At 44.7% G+C, this 15,954-nt stretch overlaps 2 protein-coding genes across 3 annotated transcripts in view; one reads left to right on the forward strand and one right to left on the reverse strand.

Moving 5' to 3' along the window:
• Positions 1–12,310, reverse strand: part of LOC143215290 (cytochrome P450 307a1) — a 58,586-nt gene extending 46,276 nt beyond the window's left edge. For both annotated transcript variants that reach the window (XM_076437311.1, XM_076437310.1), the window contains exons 1-2: positions 11,808–12,310; positions 2,371–2,484 (exon numbers count right to left, since the gene is read on the reverse strand). The gene's annotated coding sequence lies outside the window, so the exon portion shown is untranslated. The remainder of the gene's footprint in view (positions 1–2,370; positions 2,485–11,807) is intronic.
• Positions 1,629–14,833, forward strand: LOC143215287 (uncharacterized). The gene is made up of 13 exons (XM_076437306.1): positions 1,629–2,507; positions 2,944–4,556; positions 4,621–4,712; positions 5,131–5,352; positions 5,472–5,614; positions 6,094–6,257; positions 6,359–6,444; positions 6,843–6,970; positions 7,115–7,327; positions 7,839–8,181; positions 9,639–11,177; positions 11,244–11,737; positions 11,853–14,833. Exons 1-13 carry the CDS (start codon positions 2,397–2,399, stop codon positions 12,093–12,095), a joined length of 5,391 nt encoding a protein of 1,796 aa, XP_076293421.1. The 5' UTR covers positions 1,629–2,396; the 3' UTR covers positions 12,096–14,833.
• The last annotated feature ends 1,121 nt before the right edge of the window (positions 14,834–15,954 follow it).

Raw genomic sequence — 15,954 nt, forward strand, 5'->3', positions numbered from 1 at the left:
GTGTGGCCCAGCGTTATCATGGTGGAACCCGTGAAAAATTATTGGAGCTTTTTTTGGAAGTGATGTTGCATCCACCATATCTTGTTCATAGCTTGAATAAAAAATTGGCTTTTATTTCGCCTTAAAATACCGAAATTACTTTCTCGCCACTCTTCTTTCTCGCGCGACTCTCCCCTAACGATTTAATTGAACCGATCGAAGTTTGGAGCATAGCGCGCCGGTTCGATCTCGCAAATGCACCGTCGAGCATCTGATTTCCACACGGTCCGAGATAGCGAGGTCTCACGGCGAAGAAAACTGCGCAGAAAGGCGCGTCTGCGAAAAAAAGATGGGACGACCGTGTTGTTCGAATATGGAGCTGTGGTGCAATTTCCCGTTTCCGTCGACCTGTGCATCTTCGTCTTGTCTCGCGGCGCGGCGCGGGGCTCGACGCGTCTTGGCGTGGCCAGAGTTGTCTACTTCTCCTGTTCTCTCCGCAAGAACGAAATCTCATATGCGGTAATACGGTCGTAATCTATTTTAATTCCGGCCACCTGATATTCTGCATCGTCCTCCCGATGAATAAAACAGCAGCGCGCGACACGAACAAAGGGAAACGTGCAAGATTGATATTTGATCTTTTGCTTCCTTTTTATCGGGTCCCGACGATCCTCTCTCCACCACGATCACCCTTGGAACCTTGGCTTGATTATCTCGACACCGTAACACAGAGAATCCTTGCCAGAGCCTCGAGGAGGGCACGGGAGCCCGTGGGACGGGAAGGGATTAACGCCTGAACGGGATTTATTTTCGATCACCATGGAAATTGGGACGAAAATGTTTGTTGTAAACACTGTTCTCATTGCACTCGATTTTTAAAGAGGCCCTTGTGGTGTTTTATTTTAGATCACCGTGGTAAATTTGTTTGGGACGAAAATGTTTCTTGTAAAACACTGTTCTCATTGTACTCGAAATTGTAGAAAATACTTGACAGGATTTTTCCAGAGGTTCTTGTGGGGTTTAGATCATTTTAGACCACCATGGTAAATTGGTTTGGGACGAAAATGTTTGTTGTAAAACACTGTTCTCATTGCACTCGGATTTAGAAAATAATTGACAGGATTTTTGAAGAGGTCCTTGTAGTGTTTAGAATTTCAAAGATGATGAACCACTATAAAAATGATGTAATTAAGAAAGCATAAAACAGAAGACGAATGGTTGACGAACCTCGTCGCAGAGGATGTGCTGCCCTTGACAGTGGTTCGACCGGGCATGCAAGCGGGCTGCAGAAGAAAAATGGAAAGCCGCGTGGAAAATTGAAGTCTGTTATCATCGGGGTGAAATACGGAGGGAGGGGATGCTGAAGAGGGTACAGCATTGGTAGACTAGCTGCGCAGAACGATGCGTCTTCGTGTGTCTAGACGACCGGGGTTCGCCTTGAAGGGCAAAAGAGAAGAGGAGAAAAAATGCGTGAAAAGAGAAGAAAAAATGTATAGAAGATGCGGGACAGTCTCGCTGAAAGACTCTCGCGACAGAAGAGGCCGATTTCCCGTTTCCAGTTCCGGTCCCGGTCAACGGGAAAAAACATCAATTTTTCAAAAAGTTTTTCGTGCCAAATAAGCGTTGTACTCGAGGCAATCTTTCCACAAATTTTCAATGAAATTCGATGGATAGTTTGGTCCTGACGAAGTTTTTCCCGCCTTTTTGACTAAATGGCACCGCTGCGCGACGCCGCGCTTCTCAAGCTTTTTCCTCGATGAATTATGTATGTTGATATCATTCATTCGCTGAAACATCATCGCCGAGGGCACCGTGTTGAAAAGCAAACAGACACACCACCACTAGGGGGGACACAGTCGAGACATTGGAAAATGTAAGCAAGAGCCGCGTCCGAGGAATATATATAGATACGAGACGAGATACCCTATAAACAAAGTGACAAAGTCTAGCCCCCTCTCCCTCGCAATCAGGTGTATTTTCATCATAGAACGTTCTGTCGGCGGCGAAGATGCGACACGTCGAGACACGGACTTCTGTTGTTCAGTTATCGGCTGGATAATTCAAGAAACCTGAATCCGAGGACTCAGCACTATCCACTTTCCGAGAGCTACGGAGTATTAGGATTAAATCAAATGAGATTGTTATTCCCTCCCGACAATTTTTGTTTAGTGATTAATCTATTATAATGTTCGGCTTTATAATGTTCAGTGATCGTGGATGGTTCGAAGCCAGGCTTCAAATAAATATCGATCAAACGAAAGCTGCGCGACGTAGGTTACCATGACGAGCTTCTTGTGTTTGCAGCCGGCGGCCATGATGAAACAGGTTTTCGCGAATTTCAAATAAACCGTGGATTCGTGGCAGATTTAACTTGGATATCAAACTATTTACCAAACTGGACGGATCTTCTTGCGAGGATGGAGGACGAGTGTATCTTTCAATCCAACTTCGTGGAGAAGAGGCTGTCGACTGGACTCGACGGTTCCGTCAGCGATGTGTCCATTCCTGAAACAGAAATTCATCGAATGGTTAGAACAATCAATGATATCGTTAATTTTTCCATGTGCACGATTCTGTCAAATGAACACGAATTCGGGAATTCAGTAATAACATTAATAAAAAGGATTAAGGCTTGCAGTCCCGCAAACTGGGATCCCATGTCACTTTTTGCTCCGGCAAGTTTTAAATAGGTGATGCGAAATTCCGCAAATCTTGCGGGACTATACACATATTTAATATATATGTATTTACTTCAATTATAGTTTGTTTTACAAGAAGAGTTTCATTTCAATCTAAGTTTATGTAGATTTAGATTTTGTTTGCATTTTGTTAATAAATTTTCATTACTATAATTCAAGATGATCATCTCATTCAGTTTCTTTATTAAGTACATGATTGCAAATGCCCTAATCGCTAAACCCAGTATAAAGATCAATGTTACTAGTCTTCTTTGTGTTTCCAAAGGCTCTGAAGGGTTCATTGGAGTTGTCTTCAGCATCGGAGGCTCTCACGAAGACACATTCGCCAGAGAAAAAGAAAGAGCCCGCCTCTGACAGTCAAGAGCCCACTGTCGAGCAAACTTCTGACCCAGCCCTCGAAGAAGACAACGAAGACACCTGGCTGTCATACTTCGACAGCGACACTGCCTTCGACGTCACTTGCGAGAATCTGTCCTACTTCAACTCGACGAAAGCAGAAAAAGACAGCGACAGTGACCTAGACGACACTTTGTTCTTCGAGGACGCTGAAGTCTGCGACACCACGTGTCACAACGAGAACCGAAGCTGTTGCGAGAGTTCGTACTGCGAGCAATTCGTCGACGATGTCTGTGAATCACCTGAGAATGGATCGATCGCGCCTGAAGTGTCCTTAGTAGAGATCAAGAACGACGAGAGTGATCCAAAGATTAATATGAAAAATCCTGTGAAACTAGAAGACACTATAGAAGCTAGAACTCATCAGTCTTGCGTGGAAAATGAAAATAGCGATGGTAAAGAGGAAGATTGCAGTGAAACGGATACAGGGGATCAATTGGAGGACTCCGAGAACCAGAAGCATAGTGAAACGATATCTGGCGATCCTGCTTCTTCCAGCGATACTGACGAAGACGCAAAGAAGCTGATCTACTCTCTATCGAACGTGAACGTGTCTTCTTACATCGAATTCAGGGAGACCATCATCGAACCAGAGATGGAAGCGAAGATACTGAACAATCGAGCATGCCTGAAAGATTTCGGTCCGGAATATAAAAATCTTTCTCCAGAAATTAAAGATCTTGATCCAGAATATAAAGATCTTCGTCCAATGATCATGGATAGCTGCTCAGAGGTAGAAAAGTGTGATTCCAATGAGAAAGAACAATCTTCAGAGGAGTATACAGAAAAGCTGGCAGAGATCACGAAGGCTTGTTATCCGGAAACTGAAGAAGAGGTGAAGGAGGTGCTGAAGAAGATCGCAGAGGAGAAAGCGGAGATAGAGAACAGGAAGAACGAGGCTTTGAAGAATTTGTCGATCGAGTTTAGCGAGGTTGAGAAGCTCGTGGCAGAGCAGAAAGCTTTCGAAGAGAAGAGTCCGTCTTCCGGTGAAGTGTCCAGCGAGTCTGACGAAAGTTTGACCGAAGTGGACAGGCACCTTGAGATGCCCTTGACGAAGGACGAGGTGGCAGAGAGCTTCAAGATGAAGAACATACTGAAGGACCTCGTCGAAGAGGAGCAGCACCGCAAGGAACTGCTGCAAGAATGTATCCAGATCATCTCGACGACAGAGAACAGTGAGAATCTTGAGGAGCAGACTGAAGATAAAGTAGAAGTCAAGGCTGAAGTAGATCTCGAAGAGGAGAAGAGCGAAGTCGAGAGAATCTTTACAGAAATAGCTAAAGAGAATGTAGATCGAGATCCTGTGAAAGAGGACACGAAAGAAGTTGATGTTTCTGAGACGGAGAAGGTTGTTAGCAACATTGTCGATGACATAATTGCCGACACAGAGGACGAACTCTTTTGGAGGCTGTGCAGGGAACCGGAGAGAACGTATATCAAGGGGAAGCAGTACGATTTTGATGCGAAACAGCATGGTGTCAGGTAGAATTTGATCGGTGGAGATCGTTTGATGATTTCGTGGTAAATTGTTGCGATTTCGTTGTAGAATGACCGAGGAGTGTATTCTGAAGCACTGCAAGCAGAACAAGCTTTATCAGACTCCTTATTTGAACGATGTGCTGTACCTGCATTACAAAGGTGAGTTTTATCCCTTGGCACTCGAACGGCGACTCTAAGCCGCCAATATAATCGTTGTACCATTATTCAAAATGTTCTCTACATTATTAAATATATTATCAAACATTTAGTTACTGTATGAGGTGTTATACCCATTTCATATCCATAAAACTTCAAAGATCATAGGAAATGAAAATATTCTAGGTCGGAAGAGATGTTTAATTATATCGAGTTAAAATAACTCCGAGCGCAAAGGGTTAAGAGTTTCGAATTAATATTTGTGAAATACGTAAGTTTCGAGCCAGTTTGTGAAATGTGGTAAATATTACAGAGAAAGGTTGGAAAAGTGAGAACTAGCCGAGACAAATCGTTTCGAAATTGAATAGCGAGCGATGGAGGGCATGAAAAGTGAAAATTGACGGCTCGCCTCGTTGTTCAGGTTTCTCCTTCATCGAGAACTTGGAGAAGTACGTGGGCCTGAAGTCGTTGTGGTTGGAGAACAACGGGATCCGTGAGATCGCGAATCTGGAGAATCAGAGCGAGCTGCGTTGCCTGTACCTTCAAAACAATCTGATCAACAAGATCGAGAATCTGGAATACCAGACGAGGCTCGACACTCTGAATCTTTCGCACAACACTATACGGAGGATCGAGAATCTCGGTAATCTCCGAGTCGGCCAGCGCCACAGCTCTCTCGTTTGCTGTGTGGTGGATCCCCGTGGGGTGGCGGGGGGGGGAGAGGTGACCTTGACCTTGAAGCTGCTTCTTATTTGCTTGCAGATAGCCTGAAGTTCCTGAATAGTCTGAACCTGTCGCACAACTACCTGCAACAGACCGCCGACATCGAGCATCTCCGGTTGCTCGAGAGGCTCTCGGTGCTGGATCTTTCTCACAACAGGATCGACACCGAAGACGTCGTTAACGTGAGTCCGTTATGTTCTCGTTAATCGTTCCGCCTCTGGCGTCGCGACGACCACCGCTCCCCTGTGATGTAACTTTTGCCAATCAGGATGTTACATTCTCCTGCCGGATCAGCTACCAACCAAACGATCCTTCCTACCGCTAGTTAGCTGCGCAAATTTATCGTATCTGGCTTGAACCATGTCTTAGTCAATATTCAATAGCATCGACGAATTTATCACTTGGCCAACGAGCTGATGGAATCTCATTATTTCTCTTGAAATTTCTAATTCAAAGAATTTCACGCGTTTGCCATTTCAACTTCGGTATTTCTCATGCACAAATTTGGATTCATACGATTTTTCGTTATTGCAGGACCTATATTACGGAATAAAAATGGTACTTACTAATTTTTTTGTGGCGCCTCGGAGCATGTGAAATGAAAGAATGTTAAAAATGTTTGACTCCGTACGAAATCTCAGGAGTAAAATATCGTGAACAGATTTTAGGTGATATGAAAGAGCTGAGGGTGGTGTATCTGATGGGCAACCCAGTGCTGAAGGCGATTAAGCTCTACCGAAAGACAATGATACTGAAATGCAAGAATCTGAAGTACTTGGACGACAAGCCGGTGTTCGAACGGGACCGCGCCTGTGCAGAAGCATGGTAGGTGCATCCGGTTTCGAAATCTGGCCCCAGTTTCGACTAGCACGTGAAGATGGTTTCGTGTTTGATGTTAAAAGCTAACAAAACTGTCACCGAGGTAGGATGCGAGGCGGACCTGACGAAGAGGAGGCCGAGAGGAGGCGTTGGATCCAGGCGGAGCAGAAGAAAATCAACGACAGCGTGCAAGGTGAATAAAAATCGAAAGCTTCGCCTTTATCTCCTCGGATGCTCTCCGGCCGAGGCTCCTTAACTCGAGAAAAGCATCGAACGTGATTTTCTGGAGAAACAAATTGTAATGATGCGATACTTTCTAGGACAAATTGTAACTAGTGAGCTAACCGGCCTCCATCACCTACTTTCTTCTTTTATTATATTCGAGTACTGGTCAGATCTTCGCGGAGAGGCTGAATCGGTTGTAGAAGCTCTTGAGAGCGAATCCTCTCGTGATTTTTTTGAGAAACAAATTGCCGTGTCCGCGAAGCTTCCCAGAGAGCGCGCGGGCAAACAGACTACTGAAATCTGCTGGTCTATTATTTTTAATTGGCCTCTGTTTACTCTGTGGTTCCATGGATCCGCCCTCGAAAGCCCTGATAAACAAAAGGAAGCTGTACAAACCGGTCGGGACGTCCGAAAAGGAGGCGGAGGATAAGAAGAAGACGAAGGAGGACGACGAAGAAGAAGTAGCCAAGCTTGTGTGCACGAGCAACCAACTGGTAAGAACTAGTTTTGTCAAGGTCTGGTACAGAATTCGTGCTTCGAATAATATCACCCATCGGCCCCATCGACTATTTGATCATTCACCACGTGAAACCCCACGCTCGCATCATGCTCTCTCTCACTCGCGATGAACCTTCAAGCTCCACCTGGAGAAGAAGAAGAACGAGTCGGCCGTCTCATCCTCCTCCGGCTCGTCCGCGTCCTCGTCATCGGACGAAGAAGAGGTGGAGAACGGACAGGAGGACGATCGGACGGGGCAAAAACGAGCCGAGAAAAGTGACGGAAGGAGGCCAATGGCGGAGGAAGAAGGGAAAGCCATCGGCGCGGAGCTTTTGTTGCCCTGGAGAACGGAGGTATTTTTTCGACCGGTCGAAACCCCTCCAAAAACACCTGCTTGAAACGTATCGCTGACTTTACCCTTTCGACTCGAAGCAATTTTCATTCGAAAATCAATTTCTTAAATCTAGATCACTTTTACTTTATGTCCTTTTAATCCTTTTTACATTGGACGCATGAAACTGAGCCTATTTTCTCATGTGGAGCTTTTTCTAATTCATGGAATACAGAATTCTCTACAATGTTCACTGCTGTTGCACTTTATCCAAATAGTATCTAATAATCTTGTTATTTGTTAAAAATACTGACCCAAAAGTGCCACTTTAAATGCTTAACTAGAAAAGGGAAAATTCGCCTAAACAACTAACAGCGGCGAACAAATAAAAATTCAATAATCTTGGTAACTCGGAAAGTATCCGCGTTGCATTCGCGTGCAGTGCGCGAGGAACGAGAGGATTTTAAAATGGTCAGTGCGTTTCATGCAATTCATGATCGTCCGACGTTTGAATGTTTCGTTTTTCGACGAAGGAGAGATCGGAGAAGAAGAACCCGACGAGGACACCTGCGAAATTGATAGAAGAGATAACAGAGGTACAGGAATACACGGCAGGGGACGCGGAACGGAAGAGGACGGCCAAACAAATTTTGGACGGTCGAAGAAGCCTGGAGGATCCGCCTGGCGGTCATGCTCTGGGAAGAGAACTGGCCCATTACGAGAAACTTGTCCTGGAGACGAGCAATGAGACCGAAATTACTGCTGGGTCTTGCGCGAACCACCCGAAGAGGGACGATAATAAATTACATACCGAATCCGAGCACGATCACCGCGACAAGAAGCAATTCGTCGCGACTCACGAAACTTGGACAACAGGTACGGGCTTCTTATACTGCCTTACTGCCTTTTCGGGGTCCTGTCAACTGGCAATGGTACTTCTAGACTCGCCATTTTGGACAGACTTGCGGACTGTTTCGGAGACTCTTCAAAATCCTCAACAATCTGATTGAATACTTTCAGATACGCAGCCTATGTTTATAAAGTCTGACACTTTACAGTCGGAGCTATTTTAACTCGAAAATTGAACATTCTTCCGGCCTAGAATAATATAAAATTCAAATTTGTAGTACGTGATTAGATACCAACGTCTTTAATGATGTAAACAATATTCATATTGTGAATAATGGTACAGCAATTGAACAAACTCAAGTGCTAAGGGCTAAATGTCCAGAAAAAGATTAATTTAGTATTTACAATTGTTTTGCAACGCTGATACGAAAATACGAAAAATGTACTTTCGGTTTAAGGCTATGACTTGAGGGCTTACGCCACCCTGAGCCGGCCGAAATGACATCAAAGTTCTCGAATTTTTTTCTACGAAACTATGAATGTGACAATTATTTTATCATTATATATGGTTAGGGCATACATTAAAGGATATATTGTGTAAATTTCATAAAAAAATATTAGAAAATGGCCGAGGTATCCGTTGTCCTGCAGTACTCCTTCGTCAGGACGCGCGCGAACGGTGTAACGGATTGTGATGTCCACGATTATCAGAAACTAAAAAACTCACGATTTTATAGTTCCATGATAAAATATCTATCGCGGTGCATAGGGATTTCGAGAAAAAACCATTTCTGTACGAATGCAAGGAAAGTTAAAATGAACATTCAATTTTTACCAAAAAAATCAAACTTTAAACGATTGTTATAAACAATTGGGATATCGTATTAAAAAGATCATATGCTTCGCGATAGACAATGTTATTAGAGTTATGCGTTCCCGAGATATTTGTTACACCAGTTGTAATAAACAAATTTTATTTATTCAAAAAAAAATTAAACCGACTTCGAAAAAACGCACTAAAAAGTATGAAATAATTTCCATTTAATTTATGCGAACACACACGAACTTAAATACAATACAATCTTTTCGGAGGCGGCGCAAAATTGAAAATAAAATAGAAAGAGGCACGTACAGATCGAATTGGGTAACCTCCTCCTTTTTCGAAGTCGGTTAAAAATGTAGTTTCGAGAAAAACGCAAACGAAGGAAAAGTGCGACTTGAAAACACGACCTACCTGCTGGAAAACGACGACTGCCGCACGAACTCCTAAGCATTGTAACTTCGCTATTTTCGGGAGCTGTTGTATCTGCATAAATTATTCCCTAAACTCTAAATTAAAGGAAAATTTTAAAAATATCCATTTTTTCAAAATCCCAGGGTGTCGTGACCCCTTTTTTGGTCCAGATTGAAACACGAATGTTTAAGAGACGGCGAAAGTTTGATTTTCCCAGAAGATGTTCATTCCAGCTTGTTCTTTCTTTCAGAGAGCGGAGAAGGGAAACTGTTCGCGAGCAGCGGCGTTTCCTGCGACAGAGGCTGCTCGGACAATGAAGGAAAGGAAACCAGCGCGGACAATGCGAACGCTTACAAAGATATTTCGGACGATTACCGAAGAAAAGGCGATCAACATCCATTGACCAGTCGGCTGACCAGCATACGGGAGGACATGAAAGAGTTCTGCGCCGGTATGGAGAAGTTCGTCGAAGACAATAAGATCGTGTACGAGAATGGCGATGTCAAAGGATTCTGGAGGGAGGAGGATGCTCGGCTGGCGATCAACATCGAGGATCACGATCGACAGGAAGAGGAGCAGCGATCAACAGTGGCGAAACGTGACGACGATTTCAGATGGTGGTGCACGAAGGAGAGGAAGCTGAAGATTACGGAGATTATGAGAAAAAGGGAAGAGTCGAGGGGGACAGCGACGGAAAAGGAGCAACAGGAGGAGGCACAGGGTACTTCGAGCGTCCGAAAAATTGACATCGTTGACGCCGCGCCAGAAAAAGATCGAAACGACGTGGTCCCGGAGAAAGGACAGGCCGAGGAAAAGAGGGAAGGAGTCTACGATCTGATGAACCTGAAGGAGTATCCTAAAGTCCTCGTGGAGCACGTGAAACCTTATCCCGACGACGAGAACGAATCATTTGTGGAATTGAAGAAAGAGGATAAAGAAGGGGGAGTGTTCAATTCATTGCTGAACGAGTTGGAGCTGAAGGATCAGAGGAACGCGAAACGCGGTTTGAAGTCTCACAGTTTTCACGAGCTGTTGACTATCGAGGAGTCCGAAGAGGCTGTCGAAGAGACAGCGAGAGTAGGCGGTGCGATTAGGCGAGTCTCTTCCACTTCGATTCCTTCAGGTTCCTCGAAGCTGGAAAGTTGTCAGACGTTACTGAAAAAGGAACCTGTTGTCGAAGCAAATAACGATCTTAGAACGACAAATTCGATAGAGGACGACGAATCGGATAACGAATCGGTGAAGACTGTGATCGATCTTTACGACGGATCCACGAATTCGAATCACAAGCGAGAAACTGCGAACTCCTCAAAGGATGATGTGTCTGAGAGATTCTGCGAGGTCTCGTTAGCATCAGAAAACTCTGTCAAAGAAGACTCTGATGACAAGTCGAACAATCAGGCTTCGAACGCGAGGAAAAGGATCCACGATTGCGAGTGTCTGAACATGGTCAGCAAGAAATCGCATTTGGTAGAGGAGGTGGATTCTGAGAGGGTTTCCGGCAGTCGGAAAAGCGGTCGAGAGATTGCCGAGAGGTGTAGAAGGCACGCCATGAAGGAAGCGAAGAAGTTCTTGCAGAAGGAGTCGCCTTTGATCGAGAGGTGTATCGAGAGTTTGATCAACGACAGGGAAAGGTACAGTTGGACGTTTGGGAATCGCGAGGACTTCTTCGAATCCACTGCTGCGGGATTGTCTTCAGCTAGGTCTTCAAGTGCGAAAGGATCTCAAGAAGCAGCTAAAATTGATTCTAAGAAGAATCGACCTCAAGAAGTACCGTCGAACGTCTGTGGTAAGTGAAAGCATCGACGGAAAATGATAGTTCTTAAAACAGTTATTAGAAACATTCTATTTGTAGATATTCAATCGATGGCCCAGCTGTTACAACAATCAGAAACCGCCAGGTCAGATAGTTCGACGGCGAAGAGCGAGCAGGATCTGTACAAAGATTTCTGCGAGCATCTAGAGCAGTTGAACGACAAAAGAAAGCTGCTGATCGAGCCGGATTTCATGAAGAAGCCTGGGATAGATGACGAGGAAAAGAAACACGACGATGAATCGTCAAGGGAGACGAAACAAGCGAGGGTGAAACAAACAAAACCATTGATCGAGGTGCTTTCGGAGAATCCGGGGAACGAGGACGAGATTAGCGAACCCGAACATCAGGTTGGAGAGTTTGAGGATCTCGATATGGATCCTGCCTTGAAGGAGAGGATATTGAAGAGCATAAAAGCGCCGAAAAGCGCCGAGGAGATCGAGAAGGGGAAGAAATCGGCGGAGAAACTGATGAAGGTTTCCAGGGATGCTATGGCTGCTGGGAAATCGGTTTTGAAGCAATCGTCGAATAGCAAAGTCAGTAATTAGGACATCAAATCGATCAATTACGCAAACTCGTTTTAGAATAACATTTTCAACTGCTTACCGAATTGTCTCTGCAACAAAGTGAAGGTTTCGTCTTCTTTTGCAGCAAGTCGACGGTAGCAGACAATTCTTCAGGGACCTGTTGAAAGAGGACGACGATCCGGAAGCAAAGGAAGGTTCTGAAAATGAAAAGGGAGATGATAGAGAAGGAAAAGAAACTTCGCAGGACGAAGCCGAGAAAAGAATTTTGATCGAGGAGATTAATGAACAGGAAAACGGAATCGCGGATCAAGAGAATTGTGGAGAAACGAGGAAAAGTTTAGAGATGCGGATCGCCCAGAGAAAGTGAACTCCTACGCACTCTTGATCGTTCGGTTAAACGATCGAGGACTTATATCGATCGCTGCGAGTCGCGATAAGAAACGATTCATGCGAACGAGCATAGGTTGTGTAAGTTAAAACGCATCTCTGTATTTCTTCTCCCTCTTGTATTGAAATAAAGAATATATTGCGTTCTCTCGCCTTTCGAACGAAACTACAAGCCGAGAAAAGTCTGTCGACCGTATAAAAAGATTTTGCTAGCAAAATGCTTCCGCGAGCTTCGTTAACCCTCCCGCGGTCGCGTTGTTATATGAAGTTGCAAACAAATTAGAGTACGAGCAACTTCAGAACAAAACGGCGAGGTGTTGAAAACCGCTGGCGACAGCCGGAGGGTTCGAAAAAGATGTTTCTCGATTAACCTAAACGACGGATGGCAAGGTAGACGGTGCTTCTACTACGTACACTTTATTTTGTTCATTTTTGTCCACACTCACATCAATTATATAATAATAATAACGATGATGGCGGTGATCCGGTGAACTGTATCTGAATAGTAAGAATAATTAATCCGTAATTATGTGTAATGACGATTTGCTTGCAAACGAAACAATATAGTCTTCCGACGTTCCTTGCGTTCGTCGTCGTCGTCGTTCCCGAGGACGTATTTTCTCGAGCCGTTCCTCTTCAGAATTCTCCCATTCAGCTCTCCCTGTGTCCTCGCGAATAAAGCTTGCGCGAAAAGCTCGTTTATGACACTTGATTACGTTTATATAGGATGATATCGGAACGAAACACTCCTCCCGTGTCGCGTCTATCGTCGAACACCGTTCACTCCCATCGTTTATCCAGCATTGTTTAAGTCGATTCGCGATTTTCTTTATTTTCCGTTCGGTTCGACCGGTGTCGCGAGAAACACGCCTAAACGCGAGAGACGTAACTCTTTGCTCGCGTGCATTTAAGAACTATACCTCGCTGCCTCTCTCTTCGCTCACTTGCAGGAAGTAAAGAAACGCACAGATACATTATACTCCACTGTCTCTCTATAATTATTACAATAGTAGATTTATAAATTGTCCACTCATCCTCTCTCATTCGCGCTGTCTTCCAGTCTCTCTTTATCGTTTGTTCTCTTTCTCTCTTGCAGAAATCAGGCAAAAATCGTCCACACACATCAGTCGTAGAATTCTTCGTACAGCGTTCTCTTGCTTTCGCACACGCACGCATTCGGTTGCTCCCTAATTGTAAGTTATTTCCTGGACTATACCGGGTGTCCGGAAACCGGCCATCGACGATCCTTTAGAGCAGGTGCACCTCGGATACCTGGATAACGATTCAACCCCTTAAGTCCTGATGATACATTTCAGCACGCGGAGTACGTGGAAACCCTTGCCGTTGGAATTTGCTATTATCAGCTTCTACGATTTCCCATAATATCGACTATATTTCTGTGGTTGCGAGGAGGAACGCCGCGTGTCACAATTTCAAAATCAATTTTAGTTCACTTTCGACAACAAATTCGAAAGGCTCCAAAGAATAACGCAATTTAACTTTGACTCAGCTAAAACTTTAAACAGCAATATCTCGAAAGTGAAAGTACGTGACGTGCGTCGTTCTTCCCAGCAGCCACAGATTTAACCATTGACTATTGTATCGATTCTTCCACCGTGCGGGGTGATCGGAAAACAACAATACAAAATAATACCTCGGTACAAAATATTCAAGTAAAAATCGCAGTAAAAAAATCGACCAGTTCGTCGCGAGCGAAACATTGGCATTTTGCTAAAAAGTGTCAATAAAAAACGGCCGCCGACAAAGCTGATTCGTCAAAGGGTGTTATAATCAGATCGTGGACGTCGGACTCGGTTCACCTCGGCGCGCGTCCCACCGGGCATTATCCCGCTTATTATCGTATTGTTATAGTGTCTGTCGCTGTGACTTCCGCCGCGGTTAATTAGTTATGTGATGCGTGACAGCTCTTAACACGTTTACGTTTACAGAGAGAGTTACCTTAAACGCCTACGCTTTTTCTTGTTTTATTCTGTTTAGTATTCAAGAGTGTTTCTCGTCGACTCTCGCATTGAAAAAAAGTAGTCTCGGGAAGCTCGCCGCTCGCGATCCAAATCGATCGATCGATCCTGCACCCGCTTCGGGGTTGAAAGATCGTTGTTCACTGTGTCATTGTTCAGTGATCCAGAAGCGTGACGCGGCGACTTCGATCGGAGGGGTAAACGAGAAAAATCCTGTTTTCCTCGATGGCCCGGAGAGTGTGCGGCGCGGTCGATTGAAGAGATTCGAAACGACGAATGAAAACGCGCTAGAATGTTCCTCGAATTTGCAATCATGCGAGACCAGAGGCGAACGGTGGCAAAAGATTGTTGACGACGGTGGTGATGCCAGGAGAATGAAGGAGGGAAGAGAGAGAGAGAGAGGAAGATTCTTGCGTTTTTTTTCGAACAGCCATTGTTCGAGCGCTTGTCAGTCTTCTTTTATTTCTAGTCCGAGAAAAATAACGCGTCGATTCTCGTTGATTCTTCGCGTACTTCTTGTTCCCTATTTTTAGACGAGCCTTCGCGCGCCCGTCGCGTCGGGGTCCGCCTTTTTATTGTGCAACGATAATGCAAGCGGCTCCGTGCACTTTTAACTCCTCCCGGCTCCAACTGCAACGCCTAGTGCAACGGAGAGGCTTCTTCTCACGGCTCCCCCCCCGTGAAAGTTTTGCTCGTCTTTGTACTCTCTACGATCGTGTCGCCGTATTTTTTTGTTCTATCTTCGTTTGCTTTGTTAAGGAGGATTGTCATCGTGCGTTTTTTTTTGTTTCTTAGTTTTTGGTGCGTCACCAAGGTCCAACCGAACGGAAACCATCGAGATAACGCGCAAGCGAATGCTTCCCGGAGATATGTCGACGGTGAGCGACTGCTTAGTGATAAGTATAGACGGCGGATTCTATGCAATAATTTAAAACAGTAAAAATATTAGGAGAATTTAAAAATACAGGTGTATTATCTTCAACCTATTAGACATATTAAGAAAGAGACTAAATTTCTGTTTCACACTCCGGTTGCTTGCAATTCATGAAGACAATTTTTATTTCGCGTAAAGATCCGCTGTCTAACGATAAGACAAAATTTACGAGCTGATGATAAATCATTCGGTAATTCCATCTTAAATATCGTCCCCGAAGATAAATGGTAATTGGCATTACGCTTCGTGACTTTGTGCGACAGATTTCGCCGGCATGATTGCAAATTCGAGCTAGTATAGCGAGGAAAGCGGACATTTCTTCTCGAACAAAGTTATTGTAATTCTCGATCTTCGTGGGATCGCTCATCTGTCGCGATCGGCGTTGAAATCTTAAGATAAATAACGTAGAGATTATCCCGCAACAGCGTCGATAAAAATTGTGGATCTGATGTGGCTTTCGCAGGGCGAGTTCCTCTCGAGAGCGTTTCGGCCGGGCCGAATGTACGGTGCGCGCGTACAATGCGTCGCTCGATCGATAGGGATGCAATGTGTGTCAGAGAGCTGTATGCGTTTTCCGTATGGGGATCTGGCGGAGATGGTTCGCGTGTATCGACGCGCGAGCCAAACGATAAATCAGAATCAGGGGTTGAGAAGGGCGTGGGGAAACGCAAAGGAAGAATAGAGTATTCGGTGACTTTTTTCCTTCTCGCATAAGCGGGTAGACTCGTTTCCAGGATTGGAAGCATCTCATTTCTCGATGATGCAAAGACGGGGTTTTTCTTTAGTCAAAAGCGCTAGATAAAAGATCAATCGAGGCCGCAATCGTCCTGAGAAGTCCTATATTTACGTTTATGATGCGAAATTTGCATTATTCGGCGTATACATGTTGCAGTCGCAGCTTTACGCTTCCGAATAATGCAGATTAC

The sequence above is a fragment of the Lasioglossum baleicum genome, chromosome 13 (assembly GCF_051020765.1).
Source record: "Lasioglossum baleicum chromosome 13, iyLasBale1, whole genome shotgun sequence".
Lineage (NCBI taxonomy): Eukaryota > Metazoa > Arthropoda > Insecta > Hymenoptera > Halictidae > Lasioglossum > Lasioglossum baleicum.

Coding starts and splice junctions, on each gene's coding strand:
- LOC143215287 (XM_076437306.1), top strand. CDS start 2,397: ATGGAGGACGAGTGTATCTTTCAATCCAACTTCGTGGAGAAGAGGCTG. Junction 6,445..6,842: donor AATCAACGACAGCGTGCAAG/GTGAATAAAAAT, acceptor CGCCCTCGAAAG/CCCTGATAAACAAAAGGAAG. Junction 7,328..7,838: donor TGTTGCCCTGGAGAACGGAG/GTATTTTTTCGA, acceptor TTTTCGACGAAG/GAGAGATCGGAGAAGAAGAA.